Consider the following 21,486-nt stretch of genomic DNA (forward strand, 5'->3'; position numbering starts at 1 on the left):
ATATCAATTTTCTGAGATAACAACTCTTGTGTCTCTCTAATTTTTTGGTCACTTCCAATTTTCCTATTAAGTCATTTACTTCCATTTCTACAGCCGTTTCTCATTCTTCCACATTTTCTACTCTTTTCCCCATTTCTGTCATGACTAGTTTTAATATTTGCATTTTATCTTTTCATTTTTCTTTTAATTGCACTAAATTCTAATGACAACCATTCTTAATGCTCTCATTTGTTCTTCAAAAAAAGCTTTATCTATATTCTGTCCATCTGTTTTACCTTCTATTTCTCTGAAGATCTTGGTCTTCTTCCTCCTCTTCTGTGTCTGTACCTGTGTTTGTGTCGTCGTCGTCTTCTTTGTATCTGTATCTCTTCTGATTTTCCTGATGAGTTGCCTGTATCACTTTGTCAGGCCTCTTACTGTTGGTCCTCCCCTTCTGAGCTGCTCATCTGTCGAGCCTCCTGTTGCTGCTCCTCTTGCCATTCACCCCATTGACTTTCTTTCTCGCCTGGTACCTCACTCCCTCTCCTGCCACCTTCCTCATCTTCCAGCTGAGAGCCCTGGTGTCGGGTGTCCCTCAGCCGGTCACGGCGTGGTTGCCCGCTCCTCGACTGAGCCCCCCTCCCGTCGGTGTTTTCTTTTAACTTTGATTGCGCAGTTGCGCACTTTTGTTTGGCTCAGAGCCATTTAAAATTGGTGACAGATTGAGAGGTATTGGTGTCCAGCAGAACCTGGATGTATGCATTACTGAAGGTTAATGTGAGGTAAAGCAAGCAATCTGGAAGGCAACAGTATCTTGGCCCTTACTGTAAATGAGTTGACTGCAATTATGTCTTGTTTCTCTAGTTGAGGGATTGCTGTTTGGTAGCCTAGATTGTTTTCAGGAGCGATTAAATATACTGGTCCGATATTGTGCTGAACTTGAACTGATTGAAGAGACACCTGTGATAACTGGTGAAAAGTACATTTCATTCAAACTCTTAATTACAAATATAATCACACAAGGTGATCAGTCTCAGTATCCTGTGTATACTGTTTTGCTTCCAAGATTGTTTCTTTGAACATGTTGTTTCTTCTCTTTTTCTGTCATCCTAGGTTTATGTGCAGTTTCAGTGTTCAGTTATTAGTGCAGATACAGAGGAATGTGAAATTGATTGCTACTGAGAGTTCATACACAATCTTGTTTGCCACGTGGATCTCATGACCAGATCTTGTTACTTAGCTATCAGTCTTAGCCTGGGTTCATTATCTTACATCGCCATAGTAAGCCCTTCTCCCCACCTCTGGAACCCTAAATACCAATGGAGATGTCTGAGAATGAACCTATTATTTATTATCTTGTCATGGAAAGCAAAATGAGTTAACTCCTAACTTATGTTTGCTACTGAGGTAAGCTGAGAGAACATTGGGTACATTGGGTATTGTTTTTCAGCTTGCACCAGTTTAGATCCAGCCACTAGTCTAGTTTCAGATTCTTAATTATCATTGATGGCTTTTCAAAGCAATTCTTGATTTAAAAATCCTGTGATCACTCTTGGAAATCCATTCCTATTAAGTTGTTCTCAATTTTTTTGCATTTAAAAATTTCACTGAACTTTGCAGACTGCTTGGAGGTGACCTGTCAGTTAAAACTAAACTCTGTATCCATCTACTATTCTGTTTAAACATTGGTTAGGCCATGTTTGAAGAACGGTATGCAATTTTGATTACTGCATTTCTGGAAGGATGTGGAGGCTTTGGAGAGGGTGCAAAAATGGTTCACTAGGATGTTGCCTGATTTGGAGACTATTAGTTATGAGGAGAGATTGGGCAAACTTGGATTGTTTTCTCTGACATGTTGGGTGCAAGGGCGACCTGATAGAAGTCACATCACTTTTATTTATCATTCCTACCATGCTCGCATGGAAAAGACGAGATAGTTTTTTTTCAGCACCATGGAACATATTGACATAAATATAAGTTAGAATAGAAGTTACACATTGAAATATTAAAAAATTAAGACATGTATAGTAAAAGTCCACAGTACACTATCCACATATGTTCTGGGAATTCAGGAGCCTGATGGCTTGGGGGAAAAACTTACCCAATCTGGACATAAAGACCTGGGTGCTATGGTACCTCCTACCAGAAGGCAGAACAGTTTACATGAGGGGTGTGTGGAGTCCTTCACAATGTTTATTGCCTTTTGCTTGCATTGAGTGTCGTAGATGTCCTTCATGGTAGGAAGAGAGCCCCCAATGATCTTTTCTGCTGATTTCACTATCTTCTGTAGGGTTTTGTGGTCCGAGGTGGTACAGCTTCTAAACCAGGCAGTGATGCAGTTGCTCAAGATGCTCTTAATACCTCCTCTGTAGAATGTAGTGGGGATGGAGGTGGGAGATGAACTTTCCTCAGCCTTTGCAGGAAGTAAACCCGCTGCTGGGCTTTCTTAGTTGTGGAGCTGGTGTTGAGGGACCAGGTGAGAAGGAACTTGATACTCTTGACGAACTCGATGGTCGAGCTGTCAGTGGTCAGCAGAGTGTGGTCCCCCCAGGCCCTCCTGAAGTTGGCAACCATTGCTTGTTTTATGAATGTTGAGACACCGGTTGTTGGCTCTGCACCAGTCTGTCTGCGATTGCACCTCAACTCTATGCTGACTCTTCATCCTTACTAAAAAGGGCCACCATGCTTGTGTCATCAGTGAACTTGATGATGATGTGGTTCGAGCTGTGTTTAGCAGCACAGTCATGGGTCAGCAGAGTGAATAGCAGTGGACTAAGCACACAACCTGGGGGGGTGGTGTGCTCAATGTGATGGTCTTGGGAGTTGCTGTTACTGATCTGGACTGCTTGAGGGCCCCCTGACAGGAAGTCAAGAATCCAATTGCAGTAATATAAAGTTCATTGATAGGGTAGATGCTCTTTTCTCTCCCTGCCCCCACCCCAAATATTTAGAAAATGACAAATACTAGTGGACATTGCTGTAAGGTGAGGGGGAAATATTTAAAGGAGATTTGCAAGGTAGTCTCTCCCCACCCAACCCGGGTAGATGCCTGGAATGTGCCGCCAGGGAATGTGGTGAAAGCAATTTTTGAAGCATTTACACAGAAACATGAATAACAGAGAATGCAGGGATTGTACATAACATGCAGACAAATGGCCTTATTTTAAATTGGCATCCTAGTCAGCACAGACATTGGGGACAGAAGGGCCTGTTCCTGTGTTGTGTAGGATACGAAACTGTATCGTGATCGGTGTCTTTTTTTTTTGAAAACTTTATTTAAAAGAATTTAAACAACTTACAATCAAACATAACAGAAAAATAACTTTTTTTATATATATTTAAAAAAAAACAACAAAACTCTGCCCACCCTCCCACCCCTTCAACCAGCCCCCTTAAGGGGAGCCAAATATAGTGATTATAAAGAATATTTCAAAGTATTTCTAAATTCATATACTCCAAATAAAACCACATTTTAACAAAAAATGAATAATTATAGTGCAGATTACATGTAATTTTTTCCATAATAATACAATTTCTCAACGTCTTATATTAACCTCCACATTATCCTTCTGGCGACACATTTTCATGCTACAGATAACACTAGACATACAAATGCAATTTGAAATTTATCCAACCCTAGTCCTTTCAAAGAAACCATATATCCCAACAAAAAAATTGATGGGTCTAACATTGGTTTTGGTAAAATTGTTTAAGATTAATCTAATTTCTTCCCAAAATGGTTGTACTTTCACACAAGACCAAACAGCATGTATAAAAAAAAAACTTCCACTACATAGTCCACATCTAAAACAAGAATCCGAATGACTAAATCCATATTTTTTTCAATTTCTCTTGGAGTCCAATATAATTGAAGTTAAAAAAATTATAATTAACCATTCCATAACGTACATTCATCACTTTGGTTACACTATCAGAGCACATAACTTCCCAATTATCTTCCGGAAAAATATAAGTTAAATCACTTTCCCATTTAAGCCTAGATTTTTCCCATTCCAGTTTATCCGTACTCTCCTGTAACAATTGGTACATAACCTTTCTTGGGTACAGAAGAAATCACTCAAATTTCATCAACATGGGTAAATTCATCTCTTTACCATAATTATCTTTTATCAAAGCTCTGAGTTGATAATACACAGAGAATTTACAGATGTATCAAATTTCTCCCTCAATTGAATAAAAGAAAGAAATTGGCTGCCTTCAAAACAGTCCTGAATTATCTTTATGCCCTGAGAATTCCATCTCTTTAAATGATTATTAAATATTGAAAAAGGAATAAGCTGGTTATGATATAACGGGGTTTGAATTGGTAATTTACCCTTTGATCCTAAAACCCTGTTTCTTTTAACCCATATCTTTAACAAATGTTTTAATATTACATTCCTGCAATAAATCCACATTCCATTTAAATATAAACTGATGTATCTCGACTTCCGATATACAAGCCATTTCCACCTTTGCCCAACTTGGAGGTTTGTCTACATCCATCAATCTACTCACAAATTTTAACTGAGCTGCATCATAATAATTTTGAAAGTGAGGTAACTGCAATCCACCTAAAGCATATTTCCATGCAAGTTTATGTAAAGATACTCAGACTAATTTTCCTTTCCATAAAAACTCCCGCACTGCCCTATTCAGGTCCTGAAAAAAACCGATGAAAGTAAACATGGTATAGATTAAAACAAATATTGAATTTGAGGAAAAATATTCATTTGAACACAATTTTAATCAAGGCTCGCATTTGTTACCCAACTTTGGTTTCCCTTGTAGTTTATTCATTTAGGAGAAAAGTTGTACTCTATTACTGGAGCGAAGTTGCAAACTGTTTAAAAATACATTTGCTATTTTCTTCCCCTTGTTTTATTTGCATTTCATTTTTAAAAATAGCTTGGTACTCAGCATCTCTGAGTGGTCCTTTGACTAATTATTTTGTTTCATGTCCCCCTTTGGCAGCTCAGTTTGATTGCACATGGGTATAAAATGTGCAAGTGTAGTTTCCTGGCATTTGAATAAATACAATGAAGTTGCATCAGGCTTGCAATGCAACGTTAGTCCGAAAAACAAACAACTTGGTAACCATCATTATGTGTGGTAGGAAGTCTTTTCCTGGTTATAGCAATTCTTCAAGGGTTCTTTAAGATTAAAATTTGAAATCGATATGAACTCGAAACCATTACCGTTTCTGGGAAAGACTTTTGTGGTTCACTAAATTTTCCAAATTGGTGTGTTTGGGCTGTATATTTTAAAAAAAACCCCAAAAAAACCACAGAACCCCTCCTGTTCTTAGTACGTTGAATTTAATTGAGATCGGCAAGAAATTCTGAAGGATCACTGACTGAAAGCAAGAAAGTATCTTCAAAAAGCAGTTCAAATAAAAGGTCATCAATATGAGACTCTCTTCACAGATGCTTTTTGACTTGAGCATTTCCAGTATTTTTATTTCAGATAGTCAATGTCGGCAGTGTTTAACTTTTGGAAGCAACCATATTAACCTTTCAGAAACATTATACAAATTCACACTCGAGCACTTCAAGATCTTATTTGCAACGTTGTAAAATTGTTGTATCTATGAGCAAAAAAGAAAGCAGTAAGATAATCCAGGATAAAGACTAGAAATTAAAAACTAATACAAAATAATCTATCAATTAAGGACAAATCTTTTCAATTGTGGGAAGGGTGGGGGAGAGCCTCTATTCCCCTGCCAAAATTCAAGGAGAGGAACAAGGAAATTTTGGAGTAAGCTATCATTAAGAGGTCCTCAAACTCTTTAGATCATCAACCCCTTCTTGGAATATTCGATCCCTCATTGACTCCCGGACATGGAATCCTGGCACTGGACAGGGGTGTGGGGGAGTAGTAGTGCTGCATGGGGTGGGGCCCCCCCCTAACATGGGTACTGTATATACTCAAGTAATAATTGATCTGTTCTCCCGATGCTCTGACTGTGGAGCCTCCTCTTCGTCATCTGCCCATCCAAACTCCAATCTGCAGATCCTTTCCCTGGCGCCTGCCCACCTGAACTGTCTGTGGGTCCTCAACCTGACGCCATCTGAGCTTCTGACACCTTGAATAATGCAGGAACTCGGAGGTCAAAAGTTTGACCTGTGTAAAAGTCTACCCTCCTTTTTCCTTCAAACATGGTCCAAAAAATTTGCCGATTACATATGTATAAAACCAAGAACACATACCTCTTCTGTCCACCTATTCACTCTAAATTAATTCAAAGGCCTAAATCAAATGCAGCATGGCGGCCACCAAAGCCCGCTCTCACAAGTGGTTGGCCCACACTGTCATTGGTGCTATTTTCAATTACCCCCCAGCATTATCTACCTCCCCCACTGGCATTAATGACCCCCATTTGACCCCTTGGATGGTCCCATCAACTCTTTTCTCTTCTCCCCCCACCCACCCCCCACCCCCCCCCCCCCCCCCCCACCTGGCATTTAAAAGGAAGTAGCATAGGAAATCTTTGTGGAGTTAAAGATGAAGAAGTCACCAAGGCCCAATGAGATGCATCTGAGGTTGTTGTGGGAGACCAGGGAGGAGAATACTATGGCTTGGACAGAGATTTGTAAATCTTTCCTAGCCACAGATGCTGGATGAGAGCAAATGTACTTTTACACAAGAAGGTATGTAATTACAGGCTGCTGAACCTAACATTAGTGTAGGGAAGTTGATGCAAAAAATTGTGTGGGTTGTATCTACACTTGCAAGTACAGTGGAATCCCCATTGTTTAACACCTATGGGGATCGCAGATGTTGGATATGCGAATTTTCCAGTTGACTGAGACTCTCTCTTCCATTGTGCCAGACTGAGACTACCCACAAATTGGAGGTAAATCTCATCTTCCAAATGGGGACCCTCCACCAGATGGCATTAATATAAACATCTCTGGCTTTTGTTTAAATATTGTCTTCCCCCAGGTCTGTCTCTCCCTTCCCTGTCTCCTTTTGGACACATGATAAATTCTACTTCTCTCCTTTATCATATCCAATTAACACTCTCTGCTGGACTGGATTCCTTCCCCCAACCCCCCCACCAGCATTGTCTGAATTCTGAGATTTTCTGCTTCTGCCTCATTCTGCTTGTTCCTTGAAGAAGGGCTCAGGCCTGAAAAGTCGGCAATCTTTGCTTGTTATGAACGCTGAAAAGTCCAGCTGAGTTTCTTCAACTTATGGAGACTTTTGTGTTTCACAAGAGTTGAGAGAGAACAGGGAAAGTGGAGGAATGGAATTGGTGTGATTGGTTTGAGAGTTGGTATAGATTCTAGGCTGAATGGCTTCCTATTATCATACAATGTATGAATCTATTCTTTGGCTCTAAAGTGAATTGTGTTTTTGGCTATAAATTCGATGGTTATTGTAGATTTTGCTAAACATGCAAGTTTTGTATTGGTTTCTGAGCTCATTTCTGTAAGCGAGCTCGCAGACATTGGCTTGGTTTCAAGATCAGCTTTGCGTATTTGGGTAGATTACCATTTGCACTGGTTCAGTTGCTCAACATTAATCTCCAATGTTGTTATTGGTACCATATATATTTGTTGATCAGATGAAGTAAAGTTGGGCTGCACTTCTACAATAATTTGTAGACCTTTACCAGAGATCTATGGATAAAATGTAAAATGAATACATTCCAATCCAAAGTAATATTGCCAAAAATTGAATCCAGTTTCCAATGAAAACATTTTTGAATATTCTTGTATTTGCTTCCCTTCTACCCTTGTATTGGTTATACTGATTGCAAAACTGTCCTCTGGCAGCTTGCCTAAGTGGCTACTTTTTAAATGAAGATTTGAGTATTGATGACTACTCAGCAATAAAGGAAGGTACTGCTTCAAGATTCAATTTATTGTCATTTTAATAAAAGTGTCATAATACATGAAACTGCTCTTGGCTGCTGTAAAACAGACAGATTCACCATTGGTAGAAATTGCCTGAAGTACCTCATAGTCACAGAAAGAAAAGCAAAAGACTTCCCTCAAAGTCACTGAGTGTCCGTAGATTCGCTGCCAACATTTCCGCAGCCCCACAGTGTCCAGTCCAAACCTTCAGCAACCTGAGCTCCAGATCTGAACCTTCGACATGATCAGGAACCCTTCATTGCCTTTGGCACCACCTCTCATCTCTGTTCTGATACCTGGTACCCATCAGCCAGTTTTAACCCAGTCTCCAGCAGTCCACAGCCTGGTGCGAGTTTCCCAACACAGTCTCCAGCAGCCTACGGCCTCCATGGGTTCCTCACCTTGAGTCGTCAGCAGCCCACCACGTGCGTTGGACCAGTGAAGGGGCTTAGTTGCTGAAAGACCATCGCTGTGGTCACTGTCCCATGGGTCATCTCCTCTGCTTCTCGTTCTCAGACAGGGGATGGTGTCCCCATTTTCTGGTGCCCTGCGCCAGTCCTCTACTCCCCTGGAGTCTGCAACCCCTCATGGCTACTGCTGATCAGGTGCTGCCATCTTGGGCACAGACCCCACGTTTGCGGAATTTTAAATCTACTGTCATTCCTTTAATGGGCCTTTCTAAGCCTCTTCCCAGCTGAAGAAGGATCAGGCCCCAAAATGTTGGCTGTTGTTTGCTTTCCATGGATGCTGCCAGACCTGCTGATTTCTCCAGCACTTGTGTACTGCACCTCTTCCTAACTTTCTGCACCTGTCATGTCGCATACCTCCTGCCATACCTGTAGCAGGCTCTGTGGGCCTACATTAATTTTATTAGCCACCTCAGAATGCACAGAACTGAAGTGCCATATAAGCAGGACATCCATGACACCAGGGATTGTTTGAGAAGAAGTCGTGTTCAGGCTGATATTTGTGTACCTCCTAGCAGATAATTTCTAATTAGCAAATGGTTTATTTCAGAAGTTCCAGATTGAATAAAGTTTTCCCTTCCTAATTAAATGGAATCATTTGGTGCTCAGATGGTTAAAAGGAAATGAGATTGCTTATTTACTGTACAAAAGGTCATTGCTTTTGATTTGATTACTTTTCATAATGACTTTGTGTGGGGGGGAAAATTAACAGGCTTTTGTCATTTGGCTGGATTTCATTTTGTCTTGGTATTTTCTATTGTGTTGTGCAATGGATATGATATTTTTGTTTCAAGTACTGGATTGTATAATAACCCTTAAAGTATTAAGTAAAAGGATGAAAGGGAAGTTTTCAAGGATATGGGGGAAAATAACTTTTTGCTCTTCAAAGGAACCAGTACAGCCTCAGTGGGGTAAATGGCTTCCTTCAGTGGTTCCTTAACATAATGCTGCTTCATCCAAATATTGAATGGTGTTATGTGCATGAAACTCAAAATTTGCCTCTAATATGTTTTCTGCTGGCATTCCAGTATAAATTCAGTGCAGATTTTAAATGCTGGACTCTGATACTGTGACTTGAATGAAATGAATGAAAACTTGATTCTTTCCACCAAACCTGCAAAGCTTGTTACAGTAGTTTTTCCACTTGTCTTTGCTCTGGGCAGGTATTGTTCGATATAGGACTAAACTGTATTGAGACTTTGACAATTTATCAACAATTTTTTTGGCAGGAGGAAAAATCATCCAGCCCTCCTTAGTTTTCAGCTGACACGTATTTTCAGCAAAATGTTATGTGACAAGCTGAGTATTTGACTGTTTTAGAAACATAGAAAATAGGTGTAGGAGTAGGCCATTTGGCCCTTCAAGCTTACACCGCCATTCATTTTGATCATGGCTGATCATCCACTCTGTACCCTGTTCCAGCTCTCTCTCCATACCCCCTGATTCCCCTCGTCACAGGTACTAAATCTAACTCTCTCTTAAATATAGCTATGGAACCGGCCTTAATCACTTCCTGTGGCAGAGAATTCCATAAATTCACCACCCTCTGAGTGAAAAAATTCTTCCTCATCTCAGTTGTAAAGGACTTCCCCTTTATCCTTAAACTGTGACCCCTGGTTCTTGACTTGCTCAACATGGGTGTAGGGAATACATTTTGTATTACTGTGCAAGATGCTTATCATCCATTTGATGTTTAACCAGCATATGATGGTGTACAAGAGACATCTCACATGAGACCAAACTCTTGTCGTCATAACCAACATTTCACACCCCTGAAGAAAGGCCACAAGCTCCTGTTACAAATGAGAATATTCAATTGATGAGATGGTAATCAGAGAATCCAAGATTCCAGTTTGCTGTTGATATGTGATAGTTTAGTTAAATGACAATAATATGCACATCTTTGTAAAGTTTTTCAGATTATAGTAACTATAGTATAAATTGAAGTTATTCTGCTAATATTTGATGTTGTGACTGGGCATTTGCAAGACTGTTCATCTAAAGATTGGTGTGCCTGGATATTCATTGCCCAGATGATTTAAAGTCCTGAATGTTTGCAAGTTGCCCTGCATAATTCTTTAGATCATTGCAACTGTATAGATGTCCTCTGTCATAAATAAAACAGTCATTATTCATTTGAAGGATATATGGGAATTTCTGATCATCTGAAACCTGGCACAAGGTTTTCAATAGATTATTCTTTAAGCCTATTTAATATGGAGTACAGGGAAAACATTGGAGCAATATTTTTTTACTCTCCAACAACCCAAACCCTTGTTGATGTTTTTCCTATTTCTTCCCGAGTTGAGGGAGAGTTTTGGTTGCTGAAGATATCCCATTTGGCTTCTACCATGATTACCTTATTGCATTTGCCTACACTTAGAAACTTGCTCAGACTGAGCTCAACAACATTCATACTTAACTTTTTTTAAATACTGAGTTGTGCTTCAGTTTGCTTCAAGGTAATTTGTTTCTATACCAGATAGAACAGACAGCATTAGGACAGGCCCCTTGGCCCACCATGTCTGTGTTGACCTTGATGCCAGTCTAAACTAATCCCATCTGTCAGAACATGGTCTTTTTCCATCTATTCCCTGTGTATTCCTGTCTCTTTCTAAATGCCCCAATGTATTTGACATATCTACTCTGGGGAAGAAAGTCCATTGACCTCGTAATTTGTATACGGATCACCCATCAGCCTCTGCTCTAGAGAAAACCATCAAAGTTTGTCTGATCTTGGAAGCTAAGCAAGTTCAAGAGTGGTCAGTACTTGGAGGAAAGACTGCCTGGGAATGCCAGATGCTGTGGGTTTCTATGAGGGGTGCTGGACAAAGTGACAACTCTCTGATTGCCTTACGATAGACAAAAGTTGAAGAATTTCATGTATATTACCATCTAAAATGTAGTATCGAGACAATAATGGAACTTTTACCTCTTCAGTTAACGCAGTATACTCAACACCCTGGTCAACTTCTGTGCCATATTTAAAGCCTCTTCATTCATTCCTGTACTGCAGTGATAACTGCACAATACTTCAAATGTAGCCAACCAAATTTCCAACTTCATACTCTGTGTCCTGCCAGATGTCTTTACCACCCAGATCTCTTTAGTCTTAACCTCCATTGACTCCACTTTAAACTAATCATACCATATGAAATCAACACTGGAGCAGTCTTTTAGGGCTGCTGTTTGAAAGGTAAGTTTTAATTTTTCTATCCATTCTTGTAGCTGGCCTCCAGGAGATCTGACATGAAATGACTGTAATGGAGGCTGTTTTACTGATCACAGTTATGCCACTCCAGATCACTTTCTACCAATTTCTTGGATTACGGTTGATACACAAAGAAATGCAACTACTCTTGATCATTTTAACTTCCATGTCTTATTGGTCATTCAGTGGGATCTGTCCACCAAAGGTCCTTGCAGGATAAACAGCTATTTTGAAAATTCTCTTGTCCTATATCTAGACTTCATTTGAACTTTGACTTTTTAAATATGCTTCAAGCAGTAAGTTCATGAAAGACCTACTTTTAATAGAAAAATAATACTCCATTGCTTTATTATTTTAATATGTATAATGCATTTACAGGATTCGTGAAATAGGTTCAGTAATCTTGTAATGGCTGATTTTAGTTGGCTCCTTTTAATTAAGAGAGATTCATTACTGCATGTCTTTGGATTTGAAATGGGTTGTTTTGTATTTGAAATTTGGAATTTATTCAAAATACCTCCATTCATCTTGTGCACTTGCTGATTATAAATAAGAATCATGCATTTGTGTTGAATTTCATATGTATGAGAAGATGAAGGCAGTTGGGAGAAGGAAAGCAAAAAAAAATTAAACTGATGTACGTCTTGCATCCAACCATCTTTCATTATTTGCCTATATTGTAATTAATAAAACGTGTGAAATAGCTTTTATTAATGGTGTATATTAATGATACTTCCTGTTCATGTTTATATTTCTACCTACAACATAACATCTACAATGGCTTCCCCTTCCTATCCACACAAGACCCTCTGGACAAAAGTTAACCATCTTCTTTCATATAGCTGTGGAGCAATAAGTATTTGTGGTATTGGATCAGCTTCTGTACTAGGCTAATGATATCAAGTTTGTCTTTTTACCAGTTTTTAATTTGCCACTGTTCTGTACAGTTTTGAGTATTAAATAGTTGAACTGATATTATCTTAATTTCAATCTGGTAAAATCAAAAAATTCCTATTTAGTTCTTGTCAGTGAAGTTTGTTCCATTACTTGCCATTCCACTTCTGCTTAAACAGGGCATTTATTACAGGTTCAGCTTGATGCTGTAATGGTTTCTCAGCCTTTGACCAGATTATCATTGCCCATTTTCATTGTGGTTTTGGCTTCGGCTCTGACTGCATCAGCACTAGAGGTGAAAATTTCACTGTCTTATTTTCACTCACTGTTGCAATTCTCCAGATCACTTGGAACTGCCACTGACGTCTGATCCTGAGAAATATTCTGAACTAATCCTTTTTTTCTCTTACTGATGAAGCCTTCAAGGCAGTTTGTCCATCCACACCAGTGTTGTTGATGTAAAAGTCTTTACTTCTGATCTGGAGAAGTATCAAGTATCACCAAAACTGATTTCTCCTAATTGCTGCTCTTTTTCATTTCTTCTCACCATCTTGCACACTTGCTCCCCACCAACCTGTTGCATATCGCTCCTGAAAAGCAGTTTTGGGTGTTTTGGTTGCAAAATCCATGCAAGCATAAATTATCAAAGGTATTTCTTCAAACCAAAGTATTAACTTTTAAGTTTGAGTATGCAATCATTTAAACAGTAAATTTAAATACAAAATGAGAGACACCTCTGAACGTATGCAAATTATTACAAATACTAAAGTGGAAAATTTATTTAAAATCTTTTAAATTGATTGTTTGTGAATGAGGTGACTCAGTTTCAGTAAAATAATGATCTAAAAATTATCTAAAAGAACAAATGCTTGTGACAATTTGTAAAAAAAAAAACAAAAAAAAAACTTGTAGTCAATTGTAATAGTCAGTTATTTTCGTTAAGTTCTTAATATCTGGTTTCTTTCAAAATCTGAAATGCACCTAATGATCTATCCTGATTGGATGGAGTTATTATAGATTTGTAAAGCCAACAGGGTTGATAAGAAAGGGTGAAGATATAAATTTTGCCCTTTCCTGTATGATGCAATCAATAAATACAATACTAGGATGAGGACATTTTGAATGCCAAACAACAACAACAACAAAATTCTTGTCAAATGTTCTGTGTAAGTCTGTAAGAGAAGGGTACAGAGTAGGTGTCTGCAAGTAATTAACATTTACTTAAGGTTGATCTTGCATACCTCCTCTAGGATCTGGTTGACTCATTTCATTCTCATCTATTTTGTAAAATAGTTAGATAATGATTAAAAGAACCATTAAGATCAAACTAACAATTAAATGTGAGAAATGAACATTTCAAGCTTTATGAAGGTATTTTCATCAAATTTACTGGTATGTGTGTATCTATATTTACAGGTAAGACAGGCAACCAATCAGATTGTTATGAACTGTGCCGATATAGACATCATTACAGCATCATATGTCCCACAAGGTGGTGAAGGTAAGATGGTTTATTTTTTTGTGCCAATGCTCCAAAGATGTGATGTATCTCTACAATCTGAAAAATGATGCTGAATATTGATATTTGTCTCTGCATTTTGAATGAAAAATAGTTACCTCTTGTTATAACATGAAGCAGTTTTGTTACCTCTTGATACAATATGAAGCATGTTTCTAAACTATAGCATAATGTAAATTCTTAACATTCAAAACTGAATTTTTAATGCAGTACGAATTTATTATTCATGTGTTGCATTTTCAGAATTGTCTAGCTGCAATGGTATGCTGGATGATCTGTGGGATGAATGAAATGGAAAGTTTAACGTTCTTGTTGGACTTTCCATAACTGATCTTAAGAACAAATTTGCTTCAGAAGCTGTTTCTTGCTAAACATTTGACTGGTTGGTGTATAACTGGGTTTGCATGCAAGGTAAATGTCGTTTAACTCTCATTGCTATCAGCTTAAAAAGTCATTTATTTTGGGTGAATTCTCTTTTAAAACTGACCATTCCTACAATTGTTGTATGAATTATTTTAAGTAATTTGTATTTTTGTTTCTGTGATGTATCTGATCATCGAACATTACAGCACAGAGTAAAACATGAAAGTCTGCAGGTGCTGTGATTGTAGTCAAAATGCTGGATGAACTCAGCAGATCTTTTCAGTGTCTATAGGAGAGAAAGATGTATTGCTGATGTTTCAGGCCTGGGCCCTTCATGGTATAAACCAGAAGCAGGAAATTTCAGAATTCAAACAATGCTGGGGGAGCAATTCAGACCAACAAAAGGTGTTAATAATCGACAAGGTAAGAATTGATCATGTTTGTGCGAAAGATGAAATGGAGAGAGATGGGGAAAGGTGAAGGGGGGGGGGGGGTTGGTGGTTTTAATGAAAGCCAGAGGTTTATATTAATGTCATATTAGTGCCCTCCGATTGGAAGATGAAGTGGTGTTCCTCCAATTTACGGGTGGTCTCAGTCTAGCAGTGAATGAGACAATGGCCAGACATGGCAACAAGGGAATGGGATGGGGAATTAAAATGGGTGACCACTGGGAAATTCACGCTGTTGTGGCAGACAGAGCTGAGGTCCTCAATAAAGCAATTTCCCAGTCTGCCATGTTGAGAGTACTGGATGTAGCAGATGACCCCTGCAGATTCACAAGTGAAATGTTGCTTCACTTGGAAGGACTGTTTTTGGCCCTGAATGGTGGTGAGGGAAGAGGTGTGGGTACAAGTGGAGGGGTGGGTCACAGTGGTAGGTCCCAAGGGGGATGATTGGTGGGGAGAAGTGGTCAAGGAAGTCATGGATACCAGTGGTTCCTGCCAAAGGGTGAAAGGGAAATGTCCGGTGGTGGGATCACAAAGTAGATGGCGGAAATGGAGGAATGTGTTGGATGCGGAGGCTGAGATAGGTGGGGGCAAGAGAAATCCTGCCTTTGTTGTGCATATGGATGGAGGTATCCGGGCAGACGTGATAATGGAGGATATGCGGGTGAGCACCGAGTTAATGGTGGTAGAGGAAAAAAACCACGTTGTTTGAAGGAAGAGGACATCTTTGATATCTGGCATGGAGGTCCTCATCTTGGGTGCAGATGTGGTGGAGGAATTGAGAGAATGGAATTAAATCCATACAGGGGATGGGGTGGGAAAAGGTGTAGTCAAGGTAGCTGTGGGAGTTGGTGGGTTTACAGAAGATGTTTGTTGAGAGTTTGTCTCCTGAGATAGAGTCAGATTAAGGAAAGAGAATCTGGCTAAGATGGACCAAGTGAATTTGAGGTCGGGGTGGCAACTTTGGCTCTGTTCGAAGCAATAGTGTGGATCTCCCAGTGGCTCCCCATTTCAATTCTCCATCCTATTCTCTTGCTGACATGTCTATTCATGCTATCTCATGCACTGGCAGACTGAAACCACCCATAAATTGGAGGAACAGCACCTTGTCTTCCATCTGGGCACCATCCAACCGGATGACATTAATATTGACTTCTCTGGCTTTCTTTAAACTCCCTCCCCCCCCCACTTTCCCATCTTTCTCTGTCTCTGCATTCCGTCTCCTTTTGCACAAACATCATCACTTCTTGCGTACCTTATCATTATCCAGTTAACACCCTTTTGTTGGTGTGGCTTCCTCCCCCAGCCAGCATTGTTTGAATTCTGAGACTTTTTAAGATTTCCTGTTTCTGGCTTCTTCTGTTTATTCCTTGAAGGGCTCAGGCCCAAAATGTCAGCAATATATCTTTATCTCTTATAGACGCTGAAAAGACTGGCTGATTTCCTCCAGCATTTTGGTGTTTTATAACATTACAGTACAAGCCTTTCGTCCCTTGATGTTGTGCTGACCTATGTATTTCGAGCAAAAAAAAAAAAAAAAAAAATTGAAACCCATCCTACTTTGTAGTCCTCAATTTTTATTTCATCATGACAAAGCAGAAGACTTGAATGTAACAAATAGGATTTGTTAAGGAGCACACTGTTGAAAGCAGATTCAACTGATGTATAATATAAACACATTAGTACCATCTAGTTACTCCATCAGTAACTGCTGCACTGGCAACCTCCCACCAGATGTTCAGCAGTAATGTGGCATGTCACTACAGTACTTGCATGTGCCCTGCCCTCTACAATTGGAAATAGATCAATGTTCCTTTTTTATTATTGGATCTAGATCTGAGGATTCCCTGCCCATTAGTAGGTACACCAGAACGACCATAGCCTTTCAAACAGTTGATTCAGAAGTAAATACTGGCAATACCGACTAATTTTTTTTAATTGTCAAAAGGGAAGTCCAAGAACTTTGCATGGCTGGTACTGAAGGTTGGTTCTGTTATTTTGCAATTATTGCATTTTGTGGATTAACATAAAACATTAAAAACAATTGTTTGAGCAATTGTTTAATTTTACAGAAATAAATGCAACAGGGTTCAATTATCAGAATGAAGATGAGAAGGTGACACTCTCATTTCCGAGTGCTCTACAAAAAGGTAATTTGAGATCAAGAAAAATCCATCGTATTCCATAAAATTTTGTTCCTGCTGGTTGCTGTTATTTTAATTAACACCTGGATACATTTCAATTTTACACTTGTGACTCTGCCTTTTTAGTTTCTGTTTTAACAATAGAAATATTAACTTTCCAATATTTGTTGAGCAACTGTAGCATCTTTCCCAATTATACGTAGCCCATGATTTCTGTGTACTGTACTTTGAAAACCTTCCTTGCTGTCCACAACGCTTCTGATCTGAGTATTGTCTGCAAACTTGCTGATCCAATCACCACATTGTTGTCCAGATGGTGGATCTAGATGACAAGCTACGCTGGTCCCAGCACCGATCCCTGCAGCACACCACTAGTCACAGGCCTCCAGTCTGAGAAGCTATTGTCCACGGCCACTCACTGGCTTCTCCCACGCACCCAATGTTTTTGAATATTTTAATGAGATTTCACATCTAAAGTGCAGAGTACCTATGGATAGATCTTAAAATTCTCAGATACACTACCCTTAAAATCACCAATGCCTGAAGAGGGCGCACAAAATCAGTGAACCGGTGCGGACTCGAAAGGCCAACATGGCCTGTTTCCGCTCCGTAAATGGTTATCTGGATGACCTTGATGGATGATGGAAAATTGTAGGCTCCTGCTATTTATCTTTGCCAAATTATGAGAAATGCATTAGTTTCTACTTGTACACAGCTCCATTGTATGAAACCCCCCCACTTTTCACGGTTAGAGCTGTACCTTTAAATAATTTCAGAGCCACTTTCTGTCTGGGAGCTAATGTTACTTGTTACTAAGTAACAATTGGAAACTGGATTGTTTAATAATCAATGCTTTGATCTAAGGCTAAGCTTTAAATCTGGCTCATTGTATGGACATGTTGGCTGCAATTAGTTGGTAAATTTCAACTTGGTAATTGCAGGTTATCTGACGGAACTTGAGAGGGAAAATGCTGAAGTGGAAGATCTAGTCAACTGTCATTTCTAATTGCAAAAATAAGTAATAAAATGTTTAATACCAAAACACTTTCAGTTGTCCTCCTGGGTTTGATGCACACTGACATTTATGGGTTTATCCTGCATTTATGACAGCCCTGGTGTCCCAATTCTACATTATGAAGTATAATTTCTTTGTATTATTCATTGTAATTTTGCATTTTAACAGGTAATGGCACTTTGAAGATTGATTTTGTTGGTGAACTGAATGACAAAATGAAAGGATTTTACAGAAGCAAGTATACAACGCTGTCAGGGGACACCCACTATGCTGCTGTCTCTCAATTTGAGGTTAGAGAATATAACTTTAGTGTAGAAGTGTCCTTATTACACTGAGCAACTTTCTAATAAATCTAATGTGAAGATCCAGGGACAATTTTGAAAATAATGAATTGTTGGATTTGGATGTGGGTGAAAATAGGGCAGAGAATGCCTACATTTTATATCACCTGAAATTAACAACCATGTATACTGAAATTCTTTTTTTCCTGCAGCCAAATTCTGTTTTTTAAAAAAAAACACACATCTCCAACAGTATACATTAAATTACACCATTACGGAAAGTAATCATAAATATAAATGATAGATAATATTCACACTTACAGTTAGTGGAAGGAAAAACGTGGCAGATTTTTTGTGGTACCAGAGTAGTTTGATTTGTGTAATAAGGGACGGTTGAAGAGCTTGATGGCTGTTGGTGGTGGGGAGGGGGGGTGGGGGGGGGTGGGAGAGAGGGGGTGGGTGAAATATTCTTAAGCCGAGACATGATGGACTCCAGGCTTCTGTACCTTGTTTCTGAAAGTAGCAGTGAGAACAGGATGAGGAGAGTCCTTTATGATGCTGGTTGCCTTTTTGAGGTAGTGCCTCGCATAGATGTCTTCAAAGGATGCACTTGGCTACATTTGTGACTTTTCACAGCCTTCTGCATTCCTCTGCTTTCAAATTACCAAACTAGGCTATGATGCAACCAGTCTGTATACTTTCCACAGTGTGGTTGTAGAAGTTTGATAGAGTATTTGATAACATCTATTTTACCTTGGATCTCTTCACAACCTATTGTGTTCCAATAGACGTGGATAGAAAGAAACTGTTCCCATTGGTGAGGAGTCCAGATGAGAGGACAGAATGAAACCAATTTTGGCGGGGGGGGGGGGGGTGGGGGGAGAGAGAAAGAGCTAGAAGTGACTTGAAGAAATGAAAATAAATTTTAAGGATCTTGAATGCAGTGCTAAAGACAGTAGTAGATTCAAATTCAAAAAAGCAATTTGTATGGGAGATGGACAAATATCTAAAAAGCTGAATGACTCTTACATAGAACTAGAATGAACCTGAAGGGCCAAACAGTCTCCTTCCTAGTGATGATCCTTCTGTGGTTCATGATACATAGCATTAACATTTTTGTGTGGGAAAGCCTCCTGGTTACCTGAATACATTTTGTGTGTTATTTGTGCAACACAACAGTCTTGTTGCTTGCACAATTTGAATCAAACTTTTGTCTCTCATCTCACTTTGTTTTTCTTATTCCTCTTTGTCTTTTAACCCTAACTCTTTCCCTATATTTTGCTTTCTAGCCAACAGATGCAAGGAGAGCATTCCCATGTTGGGATGAACCTTCCATTAAAGCAACATTTGACATCACACTCATTGTTCCAAAGGACAAAGTTGCCTTATCAAACATGGTAAGTACAACTGTTTGTTTTGTCTCCCTGATGAGCCTAGTGACAAAAGGAGTGGTATTAATAAGTCCAGAAATGGAAATGTTGAAATTATTTGGAATTTATGAAATGGAAACCGAGCTAGACCAACTGAATCTTGAGCCCAGCTCCATATTCAAATTTTTCTCTTGCTGATTCGGCATCAGTTCCTCTTTGTTTGGTTTCAGTTTCCAGTATTAGCAATCTCCTGTGTGTCTTCAGTCAAGTCATGACTTATGTAGTTTTAGGCTCATACTATTTTCCTGTTCTCTTGCTATACCCCTTGACTTGCATTTCAAATAGATATTGAATATATTGTAGGTGAAGATTAATGATTTTCTGAGGTGGAGAGTTCAAAAAAACATTAACATCTGAAAGGATAAAGTTCTTATCTGGCTTAAAAGGGAAATCTCTTATTCTGAAATTGTCCCTTCTTTCCAGATAGCCCCACAAGTCCTTTCAGTCTTACTCCAGTCTTTTGCATTTCAGTAAGATCGCCCTCAATTTTTTGCAATTCTGTCGGCCCAACATATTTGCTATCTTCATACACTATTCCCTTCATTCTATTAAACAGTTCTTTGTGCTAAAGTGCACGATTAAATACTGTAATCTTGAGGATGCATTGATCTAATTACAAACCTATATATTACAGGTGCCTAACCTCTTATCTGGGATCATTGGGACCGGACATCTTCCATTGTTTGGAATCTTCCAGATTTCGGAAGCTTTTTAAAAAGCCGGTCCCTTTAAGCAAAATTGCACCAAACAGGGCACGAGGTGTTAAATGAATTTAGAAAAATAAAGACCATAATATCACTAGCACGTAAAACTTTAAAATAAAACTGGCTCAGACCCCAGTCCCCACTGTCTCTTACCTTCAGTGGAAAGGTGACTCCCAGCCCCGGGCACTTGGTGGGAGAAAAGCAGGCAGTGGCTGGTTCAATGCAGGAGCAACGGCTGTCTTCCTTACCCATAATCCCCCATGCAGTTGGAACTGCTCTGGCACTGGTAGAGTGATTCTAACTGCGTGGAAGATTATGGTTAACGAAGAAGGCCATTGCTCCTGCATTGACCCAATGTGAGTGAACTCCAGGCTTGACAGCTTTGCACCCCTGCTGCCGCATTGTGATTTAGATGAAGGGGGGGCGTCGGGAGTTGGATGAAGGGGGGGCGTCGGGAGTTGAATGAAGGGGGGGGCGTCGGGAGTTGAATGAAGGGGGGGCGTCGGGAGTTGAATGAAGGGGGGGGCGTCGGGAGTTGAATGAAGGGGGGGGCGTCGGGAGTTGGATGAAGGGGGGGGCGTCGGGAGTTGGATGAAGGGGGGGCGTCGGGAGTTGGATGAAGGGGGGCGTCAGAGTTGGATGAAGGGGGGTCGTCAGAGTTGGATGAAGGGGGGGCGGTCGGGAGTTGGATGAAGGGGGGGCGGTCGGGAGTTGGATGAAGGGGGGGCGTCGGGAGTTGGATGGAGGGGGGGCGTCGGGAGTTGGATGGAGGGGGGGCGTCGGGAGTTGGATGGAGGGGGGGCGTCGGGAGTTGGATGGAGGGGGGCGTCGGGAGTTGGATGACGGGGGGGGCGTCGGGAGTTGGATGACGGGGGGGGCGTCGGGAGTTGGATGACGGGGGGGGCGTCGGGAGTTGGATGACGGGGGGGCGTCGGGAGTTGGATGACGGGGGGGGCGTCGGGAGTTGGATGACGGGGGGGGGCGTCGGGAGTTGGATGACGGGGGGGGGCGTCGGGAGTTGGATGACGGGGGGGCGTCGGGAGTTGGATGACGGGGGGGCGTCGGGAGTTGGATGACGGGGGGGCGTCGGGAGTTGGATGACGGGGGGGCGTCGGGAGTTGGATGACGGGGGGGCGTCGGGAGTTGGATGACGGGGGGGCGTCGGGAGTTG

At 40.3% G+C, this 21,486-nt stretch overlaps 1 protein-coding gene across 1 annotated transcript in view; it reads left to right on the top strand.

Moving 5' to 3' along the window:
- Positions 1-21,486, top strand: part of LOC138747624 (puromycin-sensitive aminopeptidase-like) — a 117,085-nt gene that overhangs the window by 16,491 nt on the left and 79,108 nt on the right. Inside the window, 4 exon segments of the mRNA XM_069907025.1 lie at positions 13,830-13,914; positions 16,814-16,891; positions 18,069-18,190; positions 19,471-19,578. Of these exon segments, the coding sequence (XP_069763126.1) occupies positions 13,830-13,914; positions 16,814-16,891; positions 18,069-18,190; positions 19,471-19,578 (393 nt within the window).

The sequence above is a fragment of the Narcine bancroftii genome, chromosome 12, assembly GCF_036971445.1.
Source record: "Narcine bancroftii isolate sNarBan1 chromosome 12, sNarBan1.hap1, whole genome shotgun sequence".
NCBI classification, from domain to species: domain Eukaryota; kingdom Metazoa; phylum Chordata; class Chondrichthyes; order Torpediniformes; family Narcinidae; genus Narcine; species Narcine bancroftii.